Below are 19,013 nucleotides of genomic sequence, written 5' to 3'. Positions count from 1 at the left end.
TGACGTGTCTGAGCACATCCCAGAGGCATGCCTAAGGAAGCGAGCGTGTAATAGTTCCAAGCACCACAGGTGCCGGCAAGGTACGAGCTGGAGTTTCACGTCTGGATGATAAGCAGCAGAAGCTGGAGGGATAAGATACCCCGTTCTAGCGTGGCTTGATGTTGATTACATGGTTCACTGTATTATGGGTCATTCGTGTCCCTGGAAGTCGAACAAGTACAGAGAGGAGAAGCCTGTGGGTGCTGCCCACTCTGCTCCAGGGCTATCAGACATCTTCAAGTACCCTCTGTGCTACAGAGGAGGGCGTTCAGCCCCCCGATTTGCAATAAAGTCCTCTTTCCATCTAGCCATCAGCTTCAGTAAATGGGGGACTTGGATGGAAAGCTTTATGTCCCTTTCCTGATGGTCGGGAACATAGAACAAATACAGCATCTGTAAGTTTCAAAAGCTAAAAGGAAAATACATTCTTAAGACTTCCCTGTGCTCCCCAGCAGTGGCTGTAGAAATAGCCCCGCAGTTCCAAACACACAGACAATTATAAACACCCAAAGAAACACCCTGTCCACCACCATGGCAACATATTTCCAGTCGTCCTCCACCTGAAAGGCAAACAAAAAGTCAAAACAATTAAAAAGTACATATTGAAGCCACAGGAAATGTGCTTTGTCTCATAAATAAGCTGCTTCTTTTTCAAGAAGACTTCCCTGGTAATTTTTAAAGCAAATATTCGTTTCATCCTGGTTAAGCCATGCTGCCTATATAGTTCACAGAACTTTTTTTTTTTTTTAAGATTTTTTTTATTTGACAGAGAAAGACAGCCAGCGAGAGAGGGAACACAAGCAGGGGGAGTGGGAGAGGAAGAAGCAGGCTCCCAGCCGAGCAGGGAGCCTGACCCAGGGCTTGATCCCAGGACCCCGGGACCACATCCTGAGCCAAAGGCAGACACTATGACTGAGCCACCCAGGCGCCCCTAGTTCACAGAACCTCAGTCTGAAGAGGGTGGAGTGTAAGCCCTTCCAGGACCTCCCGCAGGTGGCTACAGAGTGAGCAGGACTGCACGGGGCCCCAAGGACTTTTCCTGCAGAAAGCACTCCCGAGAAAGCCACTCAGATACCTCAACTTCTGGCCCTTGGCCCCACTGGATATTCTGATTCTTTGGCAAGTCTGGGAAATGGGTTTGGGGCAGGGGGTGCAGGACGTGAGGAGTGATGGAGGGCCCCCCTCTCAGGAATAGCAACCTTCCAGCCCCCAAAGCTGTGCTGGCTGTGGAGAGTTCATTGCATTTCTCATGGCCTTCTGGTGAAGGACAGTCGGAAGGCAGGCAGGCAGGGACCAGAACCCCCGCCCCGCCCCCGCCCCTGCCCTAAGAGGAAACCACCCTTAAAAGGATTTTACACCCTGGAAGGAGCCCTCCACCCTTTCCCATATGACAGAAACCTGATTGGATGACAGGCGCTGGGAGGGTTCATCAGATTAAAACAGCCTGCCAACAAGCCCATAAAACCCCTAGACCAGAAATTCCAGTGGTAATTGGTCCCCTCCCTCCTCGGCAGCTTTGTACTATCACTTTGCTGTCGCTCGATAAACCTTGCTTTGCTGCCCACTGCTCTGTCTGGTCTATGTCTTCCTTCTCCAAAGCGGTGTGACCAAGAACCGCGGGCGCGGATGGAGGAAGAAGTCCTGTAACACTTCCAGTTTCCGACCTTCAATTTATCAGCTTCCAGCTTATGCCCTAGACTGACGGCTCAGGTTGTGTCTTGACCTGCCCGGTGGTGTTTAAATCAATAACTCTAGCCTCCATTTTATGAAGGTGTTACCATGAAGGTACAGCTCTGGGCTCACCTGTCCCGTGATGCATCCCCCACCCCCTGCCTTGCGACTCGCAGTCACAGTATCCTCCCCTGCACCAACGGGGCGGACTTCAGGTCTCGAGACAGCCTTTCACTAGGAGATACAGATGACGGCCTCTGCAGCGTGAGGTGAAACCCAGACCCCTGGTGCAGGTTTTCAGATGCCCTCAGCTAGCCATCCTGATGAAATGGAAAATTGGCATGACTTTCTTGAGCTCTCTCTTTGGAGGATGGGGGAGGTCCATGCTGCTATAGTTAGATTCTGGGCAACAAAAGCAGAATATGTTGATGCTAAAAATATCCCCCCAAGGCTCATTCCATCTGCACCTAAATCCCTCTGCAGTAGAATAAATGGGGTTGGAATTGCAGAGGACTCAGTCCCCTCTCCCAGCACTCTCCGACTGTGGGCTGCTCTGTGGGCAGGTCTCCCCATCCACCCTTCCCTCTGCCACTGCTTTTAGGAAACACTTCGATTAACCAAGGTTGTCCTGAGTGTTTATTTGGACCGGATTTCACTGGAGTTAACATTTCCAGAGGTGGAGGTTTGCAACGAGGCTATGGTTTACTCCACCCAACCCCCAGGCCACTTCACGCACAACTGCATAATAACCGAGCTCGGTCTTAGAGTAATGAATGCTCCCTGACCCTCCTGCAAACAGCTCATGCTGGAGCTCTGCCCTGCTCCTCCAAGTGCCCCTAAGCCTGCTTCAGGTGGAGGGGCTAGGGGGCCATGTACCCACCTCCTTTGTTTCATTTTGGTTCTTCATGTTTGCTGCTATGAATTGAACACTATTAATGACATCTTCGACGTCGGGCGAGTGCTCTGAATTGTCAGTCGTCCACTGTGAGGGCCCATGACTCGATCTGCTCTCGCTGGCGGCCAGCTCACTTGATGTATGACAGCTGCAGCGTGCTTTAGGAAGTTTGGTCTCTCCGCAATGATCAAAGTTGACTCTGGTGCGCCTACTGGAAATGCTTTTGTAGTTTTTATCAGAACTCGTCCCCCTCGTCTTGTCCAGAGGCCTCCTCCTCATCAGGATCTGGGGTAACAGCTGGAGGAAAACCGTCTTCACCCACTTGGGCATGGTGTGTGTTGTTGGCGTGCGATAATGTATGTTCAACACGAACACGGTCACTGCAATGGACAGGGTGACAAAGATCATGGTGAACAGGAGGTACTCACCCACCAGTGGGATCACAAGAGACGTGGACGGGATGGTTTCCGTGATTACCAGCAAAAACACAGTCAGAGAAAGCAGAACTGAGATGCAAAGGGTTACCTTTTCACCACAATCAGAAGGAAGGTAAAAGACCAGCACAGTTAGAAATGAAATAAAGAGACAGGGGATGATCAGATTAATGGTGTAAAACATCGGCAATCTTCTAATGTAAAAAGAATAGGTTATATCTGTGTATATCTCCTCACAACAGTTGTATTTTATGTCATGCTTGTAGCCAGAAGCATCAACAATTTCCCATTCGCTGTTTTCCCAAAAATCTTTCATATCCACTTTAGATCCAATGATTAGAAGATCAATTTCAGCTTTGTCATATGTCCAGGAACCAAATTTCAGGGAACAATTTTGGTGATCAAAAGGGAAAAAAGTGATATCCATAGGACAGGAACTCTTGAAAATGGCTGGTGGAGTCCAGGTTATCATGCCATCGTATTTAAGAAGAGCTTTTGTCTTGCCTTCGACTTGAAAATCGCCAACAGCACTGCAAAGTAAGCCAGACACCATTAGTAACACCCCCTTTGCTGGACCGAAGGCAACTTTGGAAGGAGACTGCTGCTGCCAGAAGCCCTTACTTGTTGTAGAGAACAATGTCAGGCTTCCAGATCTTATCTGCGGGAACACGTAGAGTCTCAATGCCATCATATTCCATTGGGTCCCAGCGCAATTTATAATCATTCCAGATCTAAAGGCAGTAGAAGACAGTTGAATAAAAAATTCTTAGTTACTCTCTTCCAGTGTTAATTCTATGTTGGTTTAGCAGGGATTTTTTTAGGAAAAAGTAAGTTTTTATTTAAAGAGTACATTGAGGGGCACCTGGCTGGCTCAGTCGGTAAAGCATGCAGGTCTTGATCTCAGGGTCATGAGTTCAAACCCCACACTGGGCATGAAGTCTACTTAAAAAAATAAATGAAGAGTACATTGGTTTCTTTCTTCCTTTCTTTCTTCCTTCCTTCTTTTCTTTCTTTCTTTTCTTTTCTTTTCTTTTTTTTTTTTTTGCGAGAGAGAGAGAGAAAGCATGAGCAGGGGGAGGGGAAGAGGGAGAAGCAGATTCCCTGTTGAGCAGGGAGTCCAATGTGGGACTCGATTCCACGACCCTGGGATCATGACCTGAGCCAAAGGCATACACTTAACTGACCGAGTCACCCAGGCGCCCAAGAGTACATTGGTTTCTATCAAAAGTCGGGACATTAAATCCATGTGGAGTAGGGGGCTAGGTAGCTGACCTGATTTTGGCCAGTATGACTTAGATAATTAACTACTGATTATTAATTACCTGGCCAAGGTTATAAACTCAATTTCTATGTTCCATAGATTATATTCACACTGGAGCAACTCATTTCTAATATTAAAAAGATAGTTCAAGTGTACAATGATGAGTTTGTTACAAAGTCTGTTTAAAAGATTAAGATAAGAAGGAAGCATGAGGGGGCGCCTGGGTGGCGCAGTCCTTAAGCGTCTGCCTTCAGCTCAGGGCGCGATCCCGGCATTCTGGGATCGAGCCCCACATCAGGCTCCTCCGCTGGGAGCCTGCTTCTTCCTCTCCCACACCCCCTGCTTGTGTCCCCTCTCTCGCTGACTGTCTCTGTCGCATAAATAAATAAAATCTTAAAAAAAAAAAAAGAAGAAGGAAGGATGAGATGGTATAACTGATCAAACCAGCTGGTGGGAATCTAACCCACACGCTCTCATACTCGTTTCCTGACTTCCCTGCGCCTGGTGCAGCAGGATCAAAGAGTGGGAAAGCATCTGACTCCGGGGCTCAAGTTACAGATAAAAATAGGAGACTCGAGGGCAGAAACCAGAAGGGACAGGTCTCTATGTCCTAGAGCATTTTATCATTATGTTTCTGCACCTGTGACGTCTGCATCAAGCAGCTGTTACCAGAGCTGAACTTTAGGCTTTGGAGACAGATAATATTTTATGCTCTGTATAAGTTGGAGATGGAAAGAGGGGATGCTAGTGGAATTTATCCATTAGGCACTGCTAAGCTGGCACATGAGTAAGACACGTCCAAGGGCAGGACACATACGTGACGTAGCCACAGATTGGTTTCCATGATCTGGTTTACTTCATCCTGGGAAAAAGAAATAATATTTTTTAGCCTTAAATGTACTTGCTAATAAAGGTGGATCTTAGAACAAGAATTACAACAAGAGAGAGCCAAATCTGAGTTATTCACACCAATAGAGGAAAACAAAGAGGACTAAGAAAGCAACTTATAAAATACAACCAGAAATATGTATTTTCACATCTGGTTCCAACCCTGTTGACTTGGAGAGAAAATGTAGTTTAAAGACTGTCTTTCAAATCTGATTCAAGTCTCACCTCTTATGTGAAAACTTTCTTGTTTTTATTACTGTTTTTAAGATTTTATTTATTTTTTGAGAGTGAATGAGAAAGAGCATGAGCAGGGGGAGGGGCAGAGGGAGAGGGAGAGGGAGAAGCAGACTCCCCTCTGAGCAAGGAGCCTGACATGGGGCTCAATCCTGATCCAGGGACCAGGATCATGACCTGAGCTGAAAGTAGCTACTTAAGCAACTGAGCCACCCAGGTGCCCCTTGTGAATCCTTTCTGATCACCAAAGTCTGCAACGCTTTCTGATTCCATGAAAGGAGGAAGAGAAGGTGCAGTGGGAAGGAGGGAGGGGAAGTACTGCAGATCGTGCCAGGTATCAGAACCTGGTTCATTGTTTTTACCATCTTCGTCCCCAGTCCTGGAAACCTCCCTTCCTCAGCTGTGCTCAGCACTCTCTAGGCTCTGAGTCCTGAGCCCAGTTGCCCCTTGAAATGTCAGCCACAGTTCCCCATGGAGTTTTCCAGCTGGGACCTAACACTCCACTACAACACATCCCAATTCTCATCCAAGCCATGCTGATTGCTTCAAGCATTTATTACCCAAATATTTACTGAGTACCTACTATGTGCTATAAAATGCTGGGACTGCAGCAGTAAACAGGATGGAAAAACTCCCTCCCTTCATGTGTCTAAACTGTTAACTGGGGAGACAAAAAAATCAATAATAGATATATAATATAATGTATGATAGTTAAAAGTTCTATAAAGAAAAATAAAGAGGGATGGAGTGGTGTGTGTGTGCGTGCAGACACACATGCACACACACACATACGCACACACATCTGTTTTAGACAGAATGGTCAAAGGAGGCTTCTTTGAGGAGATAGTTTAAGCCGGGACCTAAATGGCCTGAAGAGAGTCATGGAGCTATCTAGAAGAAAACATTTCAGGCCAATATCCCAAATATAATGTGTTCTTAAGCAGCTACTAGCCTTCAGTGGAAAAACTACTAAAGACATATCCAAAACTTTCAGCAACTTTACAGCATAGCAGCTTAGAAGTTATTGGGTGTTCCCAGTGGCCAGCACTGGGTTCCCCAAACTTAGCAACTGGGGTGCTTGGGTGGCTCAGTCGGTTAAGCATCTGCCCTTGGCTCAGGTCATGTTCTTGGGGTGCTGGGATGGACGCCCATGTCGGGCTCCCCGCTCAGCAGGGCGTCTTCTTCTTCCTCTCCTTCTGCCCCTCCCCATCATTCATGGTCTCTCTCTCACTCTCTTTCTCTCTCAAATAAATAAATAAAATCTTTACAAAAACAACTTACCAACCTTGCTTTACAAGACACGTGGACACCCTCAGAGTCAATGAATTCAACTGTGGTTGACAGAGCTGTGGCCAGGACTCAGACACCAACCTGCTCTTTCTCACTGAGCTGCTCTGTAGTTCTCTATTCTCCCTGCCAAGCTTCCTTCTTCAAATGGGTTTGTGTCAAGTCATGGTAAGCCCCAGAGTTTTAAAGGGTCAACAAAAGTAGTTATAGTCATGGTTTCCTATTAACCAGGAAAAGGGGGAAAAAAAGAAAAAAAGCTATACTTATCCATTGGCCAAGCAGTCCATGGCTTTATAATCACCCAAGCCCAAGGCTGATGACTTCTGCTTATGAAAAGGTCATGTTGTGACCTATAGATTCCAGCAGAGGCCATGTCAATAAATTCATTGGCTGCCAATCAGGAATGGACTAACTATGCAGTCCAAAAGGTCTCAGGGATAAATGTCATAAGCATCCTCCAAAGACTGCATCCTCCCTGTACATTAGTATACTGTGTTGATAGAACTCGTGTACACTGTGAACTCCTACACTGTGTCCAAATCATGCACGTCTGTTGGCAATATCATCCTGACAATATCCTTGTCTCCCCCCAACATGTCCACAAGCTGGTGAGGCTCAATGTGGTGTGGACATCCTCAGGGGTGTCAGCCAACTTTACGGATCAAGACTTGTTCTCGCAAGTCTTGTTCTCCACCCAATTCCAAACCACACTGATGGTCATGGACACTACCATCAGACAGCCCAGCTGGAGGAGGCCAGAGACCCAGAGTAGCACTCCACATTTCTGGGACCATTGCCCTGTATCTCTTTCTTGGGAAAATAAATTAGTTGGCACCCTGCTTGCATCAAAGGATTGGAGTTACAATTTCAAATTGATTAGCTTCTGGAGCAGCGGAGACTGAGATCAGAAGGGTCAGGTGGACTATACTTTAAGGCCTTTAAGTTCGTCATTTCAGACATGTGGGGCCATCAAAACATTGGACAGGGGCTTTGTCTTGAATCCCCATTGGCGGGACAGCAGATGTGCTCTTACGCTGAAAGATCATTCACCCAGAAGCCTTTGTGGCCAGAGTCATTCTGTATGGTAGCGAAAACACTTCCAGGTAGAGCAGCAAGAGGCTTAGAGACTTTGAGAAGGGAGCTTTTGTGCATCCTGGCTGTACTGCATCACAGAGCCATCCCCAGAGCCCACCATGGCTCAAGGACAACAATGAATATGGTCCACAGGGACTTCTGGTGCCCCACATGAGTACAGGTGGCTTTTAATACACCAATAAGAATGGCTACATTAATATCTGACAAAGTTGACTCCAGAAAAAAACAATTACTATAGACAAAGAGGGACATTACATAATGCTAGAAGGATCAATTCACCAGGAAAACATAATGATCCCAACTGTATACACACCAAACAATCGCCTTAAATTACATGAAACAAAAATGATAAAGCTGAAAGAAGGAACAAACCCCCAATTATAGCTGGAGACTTCAACACCACCTCCCTCAGCAAACAATAGAACCACTAGTCAGAAAATCAGCAAAAATATAGAAGATCTGAAGAACATAATCAATCAGCAGGATCTAACTGGTATATATAGAACACTTCACTCAAAAGAGCGGAATACACATATTTTTCAAGCATGCATGGAATATTAACCAAGATAATAAACCATATTTTTATCACGGGCCATAAAATAAGCCGTATAAAATTTAAAAGAATTGAAAACATACAGTGTGTTTTCTGACCCTAACGGAATCAAACTAGAAATCAATAACAAAAAGACAACAGGAAAATCTCTAAACCCACAGGAACTAAACAATATTCTTCTAAATAATCCATGGGCCAAAGAGGATGTCTCAAAGGAGATTTTTTTTAAGATTTTATTTATTTATTTGAGAGAGAGAGAAAGAGAACACATGCATGCACGAGCAGGGGGAGGGGCAGAGGGAGAGGGAAAAAGAGAATCCCAAGCACACTCTGCACTTAGCACGGAGCCCCATACAGGGTTTAATCTCACAATCCTGAGATCACGACTTGAACTGAAATGGAGTCAGATGCTTAACCGACTGAGCCGCCCAGGTGCCCCTCAAAGGAGATTTTTAAAAATACATAGAACTGAATGAAAATGAAAAAACAACATATCAAAACATGAAGGACATAGCTAAAAAACAGTGCTGAAAATAAAATTATAGCATTATATGCTTACATTATAAATAAAGAAAGGTCTCAAATCAATAATCCAAGTTTCTACTTCGAGACATTAGAAAAAGAAACACGAAATGAACCCAAAACAAGCTTAAGGAAGGGAAAATAAAGATAAGGGTAAAAATTATGGGACACCTGGCTGACTCAGTCATTGGAGCATGCAACTTTTGATCTTGGGGTTGTGAGTTCGAGTCCCACATTGGATGTAAAGATTACTTAAATAAATAAATAACCTTAAAAAAAGAGTAGAAATCAATAAAATTGAGAAGGAAAACAATAGAGAAAAATCAATGAAACAAAAGCTGATTCTTTGGGGGGAAAAACAACAAACTGATGACCTTGTAGCAAGATTGACAAAAATAAAAATAATGACAAAACTCACCAACATCAGAAATGACTTGGGAACACTACAGATCCTGTAGCCTTTAAAAAGAATAGACAATACTATAAACAACTTTATCATACATTCAAAAATTTAAAAGAAGTTGATTAAAACCCCAAAAGCCACAAATTACCCACATTCAAAGAAGATGAAATTAACAGTCTGAACAGCCTATAGTCATTTTTAAAAATTGAATTTATAGTTAAAAACTCCTGGAAAAGAAATCTCTAGACCTAGTAAGCTCCCCTGGAGAATTCTGCCAACTATGTAAAGAACTAATATCAATTTTATACAATCTCTTCCAGAACATAGAAGAGGATGGAACAATTCCAAATATTTTTTATGAAGTATTATCCTGACACAAAACCCAAAGACAGTACAAAAAAAGAATATTACAGATCAGTATCTGTCATGAATCTATCAATAAAGTATTAGCAAACTGAATCCAACAACATATAAAAAGTTATACACCATGACTAAATGAGATGAAAGACCGGTTCAACATTCAAAAATCAGTGTAATTTACCATATCAACAAGGTAAAGAAGAAAAATTATGTGACCTTATCAACTGATGCAGAAAAAGCATTTAACAAAAATTCAACATCAGCTCGTGATAAAAACCCTCTGGAAACTGGGAATAAAGGAGAACATCCTCAACTTGATGAAAACCTCTATAAAATGCTTACAGCTCTCATTATACTAAATGGTGAAGGACTGAATGCTTTTTCCTTAAGATTGAGAACAAGGCAAAGATGTCCACTCTCACCACTCTTATTCAACACAGTACTGGAAATTCTAGTCAGTGCAGTAAGGCAAGAAAAAGGGGAAAAAAGGCACAGATTGAAAAGGGAGAAATAAAACTACCTCTATTTGCATATGACATGGTTGCATTTATGGAATCTATAAAAATACCGAAACTAATAAGTGAGTTCAGCAAGATCTCAGAATACAAGATCAACATACAGAAATCAATTCAGTTTCCATATACTAACAATGAACATGGAGAAACCAAAATTAAAAGCACATTATTTTCAATTGATTCAAATAAAACAAAGTACTTACATATATGCATAATAATGCATGAACAGGATCTGCATGCTGAAAATTATGAAATGCTGATGAAAAAAGAGCTAAATAAATGGAGAAATATCCTGCATTCATGGGTTGGAAGACTCAACAGTAAAAATGTCACTTCTCCCCAAATTAATCTACAGAGGTAATGTAATTCCTTTCAAAATCCCAGCAAGGATTTTGGTATACATAGGCAACTTATTCTAAGGCTTAGGCCCCAGAACAGCTAATATAATTGTGACAAAGAAAAATAAGATGGCAGGAATCACTCTGGCCAATATTAAGACTTACTGGGTGCGTGGGCAGCTCAGTCGGTTAAGGGTCTGCCAATGGCTCAGGTAATGATCCCAGGGTCCCGGGATCGAGCCCTGCATTGGCCTCCCTGCTCAATGGGGAGTCTGCTTCTCCCTCTCCCTGTGCCCCTCTCCCTGCTCCTGTTCTCTCTCTTTCTCAAATAAATAAATAAAATCTTTTAAAGTTAAAAAAAAAGGCTTAGTATACGGCTACAGCAATCAAGGCTGGGTTGTATTGGTGGAAGGTTAGTCACAGAGATCAATGGAATGGAACAGAAGACCCTGAAATAGACCCACACAAATATACTCAACTGATTTTTCACAAAGGTGCACAACCAACTCAATGGAAAAAGGGATAGGCTTTTCAACAATTGATACGGGAGCAATGAAACACCGCAGACCAAACCAAACCAAACAGAAACACCAAGCCTCACATTTTATACAAAAATTAAAAATTAACTCAAAATGGATCACAGTCTTAAATGTAAAACATAAATAAAACTTAAAAAAAATAAAAGAAGATCTCTGGGATCTGCAATAAGGCAAAGAATTCTTAGGCTACTGAAAGCACAACACATAAAAGGACAAATTGATAAATTGGACCTCATGAAAATGGAAAACTTTGAGTGAAAGCCCACATGAAAAAGATGAAAAGAGAAGCTACAAACTAGGGTAAAACACAGCCGACCCTTGAATACATAGGTTTGAACTGTGCAGGTCCACTTACGTGTAGAATTTTTACAGCACAGTGCTGTAAATGGACTTTCTCTTCCTTATGATTTTCTTAATAACATTTTATTTTCTCTTGCTTTATTGTAAGAATACAGAATATAACACACCTACCATACAAAATATGTGTTAAGCAAGTGTTTATGTAATCAGTAAGGCCAGTAAGGTCAGTAGGGTCAACGGTAGACTATTAGTAGTTAGGTTTGGGGAGAGTCAAAAGTTAATGAAGAATTTTGACTATGGCAGGGGCTAGCGCTCCTAACTCCTGCATTATTCAAAGGTCAGATGTATCTGCAAACCACATATCTGGCAAAGCGTTAGTATCTAGAATATAGCAAGAACTCTCAACACTGAACAGTTAAAAAAAAAAAAATCAAACAATCCAATTAGAAAATGGGCAAAAAAACCATGAACAAACATGTCACCAAAGAAGACATACAGACAGCAAATAAGCACGTGAGAAGATATTCTATATCATTAGTCATTAGGAAAATGCATATTAAAACTACAATGAGATATCATTATATACCTATTAGAATGGCTAAAATAAAAAATAGTTACAACTCCAAATACTGGTGAAGATGTGGATAAACTGGATCACTTATATATTGCTGGTAGGAATGAAAAAGATATATTCCCTCTGGAAAGCATTTGGCAGTTTCTTAAAAAAAACTAAACACGCGACTACCACATGACCCAGCAATTGCACACCTGGCAATTTATCCCAGAGAAATAAAGATTTACGTTCACACAAAAACCTGTACCCAAATGTTCTTAGCACTTTTATTTGTAATAGAATGAAACTGGAATGAACCCAAATGTTCTTCAAGCTACGAAAAGTGAAATAAACTGCAGTGCATAAATATCACAGAATATGACTCCGTACCAAGAAGAAATGAACTATTGATACCATCAACACCTGGGAGGAGGGTCCAGAAAATCATACTGAATGGAAAAAACAATCCCACACTATTAGGTACTATATCATTCGTTTTTATATAACTTTCTCAAAATGACAAAATTTTAGAAATGGAAGACATATTAGTGATTGCCACTGGGGAAACTGGGCAAAGTGTACACAGGATCTTTCTATCATTTCTTACAGCTGTATATGAATCTACAATTATTTCAGTAAATAAAATTCAACTTAAAAAACTAAATTTCCCAAGTCTCCCTTAGAGCTGGAGGTTGTCAGTGAGATAGGAAGCCAAGGATGTTAGTAGGACTTCTAAGAAAACTCCTCAAGGAAGTCACAGATGTCTGTTATGTGCCCTTCTCCCTTTCTCCAGCTTATTACCAAGGATGTGACTATGATGAGTGAAATCAGCAGTTACCTTGGACCACCTTGGCAACACTGAGGGAAGAAAGCACACGGAGAAATAGAAAGATAGGAACCTTGCTCACCGTCACCATGTATGGTTTATGCTTTTAGCATCATGGTCCATGGGGTTGGTGTCCCGTGGGTGTTGTGCAATGCCTAACCTGAGCAACCAAACACAATGGTGCAGTCACTAACACCATGAAGCCACTTGGTGTTAACCTCCTAAACTGTTAGCCTCTAGATTTCTGTTACATAAGAAAGAAATAAACTTGTTTTATTTAAGCCGTGTAATTCTTAAAAATCTTTGAGAGCAGCCAAATGCAAATGTCAAAATCTGTATTCTGCCGTCCCCACCCACCATCCTCAGAGCAATGTCCTGAAAGGGTATATCAACCATGAATTTGAAGTAATGCTGTACAGTGAAATAGACTGCCTTTAAGTGAAACTTTCTTTATAACAGCCCAATCCACAGCAAATTATGGTTCCCAGCCCAGCAGGAGGCCAGTAACCAGTACAAAACACTATTTGGGGGTAGAGAGGATCAGAATAAGTACCAAATAAATATTTTTTAAAGGAATGAGTGAGTGGTCTCTTCAATAAATGGTGCTGGGAAAATTGGACAGCTACATGCAAAAGAATGAAACTTGACCACTCTCTCACACCATACACAAAGATAAACTCCAAATGGATGAAAGACCTCAATGTGAAACAGGAATCCATCAAAATCCTAGAGGAGAACATAGGCTGCAACCTCTTTGACATTGGCCACAGCAACCTTTTTCATGACACATCCCCAAAGGCAAGAGAAACAAAAGAAAAAATGAACTTGTGGGACTTCATCAAGATAAAAAGCTTCTGCACAGGCAAGGCAACAGTCAAAAAAACGAAGAGGCAGCCCATGGAATGGGAGAAGATATTTGCAAATGACACTACAGATGAAAGATTAGTATCCAAGATCTACAAAGAACTTCTCAAACTCAATACACAGGAAACAAATAATCAAATCAAAAAATGGGCAGAAGATATGAACAGACACTTTTCCAATGAAGACATACAAATGGCTAACAGACACATGAAAAAATGTTCAAAATCATTAGCCATCAGGGAAATTCAAATCAAAACCACACAAAGATACCACCTTACGCAAAAAACAATAAATAAAAAGATTGTTTCCTTCCTTCTCTCCAAACAGAAGCAGTGGGAAGGATAACAAGTAGAAAGGCCACTCAAGGGATGCCTGGAATCACTGTGTCTTCGTGGGCTCGAGAATCACTAACGATGTGGTGGTACCCATACTGCACCATTAAATATCTTTTAGTAGGTCGACTCTAAGACCACTGTGATCATTAAAATTATTTTTTAAATTTTAATATTTATGTTCCAGATGAATGTCCCTGAAAATAAAAATGGACCTATCACACTGATGTTTGTGGACTATCTTAGGCATAGGCAGTGAGGTATTCAGTGTGACTGCCAAATTCTTTCTGGTAAGAAATGATAATATAGTCTCTCATGGTTCACAAACTGAGGGCTTCAGAGGGGAGGGGGGTGGGGGATGGGAGAGGCCGGTGATGGGTATTAAGGAGGGCACATATTGCATGGAGCACTGGGTGTTATACGCAAATAATGAATCATGGAACACTACATCAAAAACTAAGGATGTACTGTACGGTGACTAACATAACATAATAAAAAATTATTATTAAAAAAATAATAAAATAAAGGAATGAGTGGGTCCATCTAAGCAAAAGAAAACGTGACTTTTTAAAACAAATATGTACCAGTATATATATACTTCCAACTTGGGCCAGAAGCCAGAGGACCAGGCCAGGGTCAGCCTCGTCCACCCCGAAGCATGGCTGTAGAAAGTCGTGGGCCCTGATTTCACATCTGTAATTGAGGTCTTTCCACAGTGAACCTTGAGAGCCACCACTGTTTCCCAGGGGCAAAGTCTACGAGGACAGCGACTCCTTCCTCATCCACAGGCTGGGACTGACGAAAGGAGCTCTCTTTGCTGTTGTCTTTCTGGAGATGCTTTAGCCCCCCCCCCCCCCCCCACTCACTCTCCCTTGTTCCTAGAATTTGATCCAAGCCAGCTCAGTCCCGTCCCTTGCCTTGGAGCCAGAACCCTGCACTATGTTATAATATCAGGTCCCGCTACCTCCTCTCCTGCCAACTAGGGCATGAAGATTATTCAAAAAGAGCTGCTGTCCTACTTGCCCTTGAACATAGAAGCCATAAATTAAAGTAAGAACGCCAAATTCACATCTGTTTTTCAGGCCTGGATGGAACTCCATATAAAAGAAGGTGATTTTTTTTTTTCTTTCTTGCATAATGTAGAAGACTTAAAGCCATTCTTTTTCTACGGGGTGAAAAGAACATGAGCTTTGGAGTCAACCAGGCTTGATTAAGATCTCAGTTCCGCCATGTTAGAGCCGTACAACCTTAGGAAGTTTGCTCAACTGAGCTTCCCTCCAGCTATAAGATGCAGATGACAGCCACTAGGTGTAGACACAGTGACTGGTGCATAATAGGTGCACAATGAAGTTAGCTTCCTCTGTATTCTCCCTTCAACTTCCCCTTAGCCTCTTTGTTTCATAAACTCACTCTGAAAGCACTTCCAGAAAGACACTGCCTTGAAGTGAGTAATTATAGCATTAATGGGGCAGTGTGTTTGTTCGTATTTTTTAAATTTCTATATTTACCATGTGCAATAACTGGGACAATGTCGAGAATTGCTCTGCTCCCGCACCCCCCTGCCACCCGCAGAGTCAGGGTTCCTCCAGGAACAGGTGGTGAACTGGAGGCACTTACCACATTGGCCAGCTGTGTGATGGCCACTTCAAAATGCACCATGACGGGATCAGAAACGTTTTCTACAGGCCTGATGAACTGGTTATACTGAGAAAACAGTTTGTGAAAAAGTCTCTCTTCAGAGGCACAGCCTGCAGAGCCTGTATCGCCAAACAGAGGGAAGAGTTAGAGAGGCAGAGAGGGTGTTCACAGATGGGGAGGTTCTGGCAGCTTCCATCACTAAGTGACACGGGCAGTGGGGCGTCCGAGGCAACTGAGCCCTCCTGCCCCTGCGTTCTGTCCACCCCGCACAGACTGCCCCTGGTGTCCACTGTACCTCGCCTCTCCGAGCCTCGGTTGTTACCTCTGCCCTGAAGATGAAAAGAGTAATGCCTACGTCCCAGAACTAGTGTGATGTCAAATAAAATATTGGCAGGAGTACTTTTAAAAGTCTACTGCACCATGGGGCACCTGGGTGGCACAGCGGTTAAGTGTCTGCCTTCGGCTCAGGGCGTGATCCCGGCGTTATGGGATCGAGCCCCACATCAGGCTCCTCCGTTATGAGCCTGCTTCTTCCTCTCCCACTCCCCCTGCTTGTGTTCCCTCTCTGGCTGGCTGTCTCTCTCTCTGTCAAATAAATAAATAAAATCTTTAAAAAAAAGAGTCTACTGGGGCGCCTGGGTGGCACAGCGGTTAGGCGTCTGCCTTCGGCTCAGGGCGTGATCCCGGCGATCTGGGATCGAGCCCCACATCAGGCTCTTCCGCTATGAACCTGCTTCTTCCTCTCCCACTCCCCCTGCTTGTGTTCCCTCTCTCGCTGGCTGTCTCTATCTCTGTCAAATAAATAAATAAAATCTTTAAAAAAAAAATAAATAAATAAAAAAAAAAAAGAGTCTACTGCACCAACATGTAAAGGGATAGCATGAACTCCAGTTTCTGCTTATGTCACTGGCGATAGCTTATGATCTCACTGATCTGGTTCCTAAGGAAGAGTCCTGCCCTTTCTTGTCAAAGTGCTGATCCAACAGCCAGTGAAGCGCTTAGCGGGGAGCCTTCACCAAACAAACTGAAATAACTAGTAATTTTATTAAGATCTTAACAAACCATACTCTTTAAAATCAGCTTTGAATTCAATTATTCTGGAGATTTATGGAAGTGCAAGGTTTTTGAGGCAAGCTTATTTAAATAGTTTTAAAAGAATTGGGAATTAGCTCTTAAATAATAGCATTTTAGTCACTAAATTTTAAATAGTTTAATGCGTATGTCTGTCTTTTTCCAAGAATGTATTGAAAGTAGGTTACTTGCCTTCATTCGACATAATTCATTTCATTAATACCCCTCTATATTTTCCCTTAATAGAAGCCAAATTTGACATCTGAAATACTGTTCTACTAATTTCCCAGAGAGATTTATACCCTGAAAGAAAAAAAATTAAAGGGACTGAGAACTCATTCCGTAAAAATGAACAAAAGGATAGCTGTTGTATCACTAAATAAAGAGCTGTTCGACGAATGCACTTGGAAACACTGAAACTCGGAGCTTTCAGCAGGAAAGAACAATTTTAAATGTAACATAGCACTCTTACCACTATCATCAATAATGGTAGAAATAGTTCTACATAAAACAGACGAGAAACAATTCTTTCCATTACCCTGTTACCCATCTCCCCCCCCCCAAGACACTGTAGATAAGCCCTCCATGAGTCCTGAAGCAAGCCCCACAAAGCCACCAGCATGTGGAAATGTGGTTTTCTTCAGCCAAATAGCAGCTGTCTGTTTCCAACTCCTAACTTTTTAAAATGAATAATCTTACTCTTAGGACACATTCCAGCACAGTAGTATGACAGGCTTCCCAAAACAGTAATGATTATCTTCAAAATGGAGGGGTTCATGGACTAAGTCATAGTATCAGCTAACAAACAAATCACACTTTTAAAAAATATACATTAAATGCAAATACAAATAAATCAGTTGAATATACCCATAGCAGAGATGGATAGAAAACTGCATCATTATTATCACTATATTTCAGTGGGACAATAAAATAAGGTATGGTTTACAATGTTCCATTGTCCTCCCCTCCCCACCCCCTAAATCTCATGTTACGTGTTAAACCCACCCAGTAGGAAATCGATTAATTAGCAGTTATAACAGTAGTAATTCTCTGCAGACCCTCTACATACTCAGACATAGAATATCTCATCTCTGCTCAGTCAAGCACGACTAGAAAAGAAGAGCGAACACATGTAGCCGAGAAGAGACTACGAGATAAAGCAGAAAGAAAACCCACCTTTCAAGCCGGGCATGAATATACACAGCCAGAGACACAAACCAAAGGGAAGGGGTCCCTGGCCCTTGCTGGGCAGCATGATTCAAACACACTTTGATTTCTTCTTCTAGTCGAAGGACTGTGGAAAGCAGAGAGCTATCAGACAGCCACACGCATCAGACCTTTAAATCATCCGAGTCCCACTGCAATCCACCTGTGTCTTCTGTGAAATAAAAACATTCACAAACGCAACACGACTATTCCCAATATCAGAGCCTGAGGCCAACAAAAGGGCAAATAAAAATGACTCAATCTGATGTCAGATGAGTCATCACTTCCCTGTCCCCCTAGATCTCTTTTCGTGCAAGAACAGTGAAGAAAAGCAGTGAGGGAACGCGAGGCAGGCAGGACTGAAGGAGGACAGAAAACATTGCCTGGCTTAGATCTTTCTGTAGCACAGTCTCGGCAGTCATCCTTGGGGAAAGAGACACCCTTTGACTGAGCCCCAAGTCCAGGGACAGGAGGTGCTGGGGCCCAGACAGTGTGTTCTGATTCACTGAGTTCTCTGGTTAATCAAGGCTTACCCTTGTTATTAGAAAACTTCCTAAAATAGGGGTTTCCTTTCCTGTCTTAATAAGTGTGGCTTCGAGCAGCACTCATCTGGTTTCGCCTGACTCCGGGGTTTCTGGTGTCTTGTCTTTCTGAGCTCAGCAATCACCATCCAGGACCAGAGATTAGGTGTTTGAGAACCAGAGGGATGCGAACTGAACACAGGATGCCACCTGGACAGCCCTACGTTTACTGAAATATCCTTGTCATCGACTGCTTTTCTTATAAGTTTCTTCTTGCCTCTGTAAGTTTAGTGTCAATAGGATTCTGATGAACCGGGCCTTCTGGTCAGATTTTGGTGCTGGTTAAAGGGGAGACAGACCCACGGCAAGCAACTTGTGGAATGGGAGAAAATATTTGCAACCATATGTCTGATAAGGAATTAATATCCAAAACATATGAGGAACTCATAAAACTCAATATCAAAACAAATCCAATTAAAAAGTGGGCAATGGACCTGAATAGACATTTTCCCAAAGAAACATACAAATGTCCAACAGGTGTATGAAAGCGATCTCGAAGTCGCTGATCAGCACAGAAATGCAAATCAACCAAAGTAAGATATTACCTCCCACCTATTAGGATGGCTACTGCCAAAAAGACCAGACATAACAGGTGTTGGTGAGGGTGT

At 42.6% G+C, this 19,013-nt stretch overlaps 1 protein-coding gene across 1 annotated transcript; it reads right to left on the bottom strand.

Annotated features, from left to right (window-relative positions):
* Nucleotides 1-276: 276 nt before the first annotated feature.
* CHRNA6 (cholinergic receptor nicotinic alpha 6 subunit) lies at nt 277-18,142 on the bottom strand. Its single transcript, XM_008706279.1, has 6 exons — nt 17,795-18,142; nt 15,527-15,666; nt 5,118-5,162; nt 3,661-3,770; nt 2,591-3,569; nt 277-599 (listed from the first exon to the last, which is right to left on the bottom strand). Exons 1-6 carry the CDS (start codon nt 17,871-17,873, stop codon nt 468-470), a joined length of 1,485 nt encoding a protein of 494 aa, XP_008704501.1. The 5' UTR covers nt 17,874-18,142; the 3' UTR covers nt 277-467.
* Nucleotides 18,143-19,013: the final 871 nt, after the last annotated feature.

Source organism: Ursus maritimus, unplaced genomic scaffold, assembly GCF_017311325.1.
Source record: "Ursus maritimus isolate PB19 unplaced genomic scaffold, ASM1731132v1 scaffold_28, whole genome shotgun sequence".
Taxonomy (NCBI): Eukaryota; Metazoa; Chordata; class Mammalia; order Carnivora; family Ursidae; genus Ursus; species Ursus maritimus.
Note: the sequence above shows the minus strand (reverse complement) of the source record. Positions and strands in the feature narration are given on the sequence as shown.

Excerpts from the sequence above, each read along its gene's own strand:
- CHRNA6 (XM_008706279.1), bottom strand. The coding sequence starts at position 17,873 with ATGCTGCCCAGCAAGGGCCAGGGACCCCTTCCCTTTGGTTTGTGTCTC. Across the intron at positions 3,771-5,117 it reads CCAATCTGTGGCTACGTCAC|ATCTGGAATGATTATAAATT; the intron begins GTATGTGTCCTG and ends TACTGCCTTTAG. Across the intron at positions 3,570-3,660 it reads GACATTGTTCTCTACAACAA|TGCTGTTGGCGATTTTCAAG; the intron begins GTAAGGGCTTCT and ends CTTACTTTGCAG.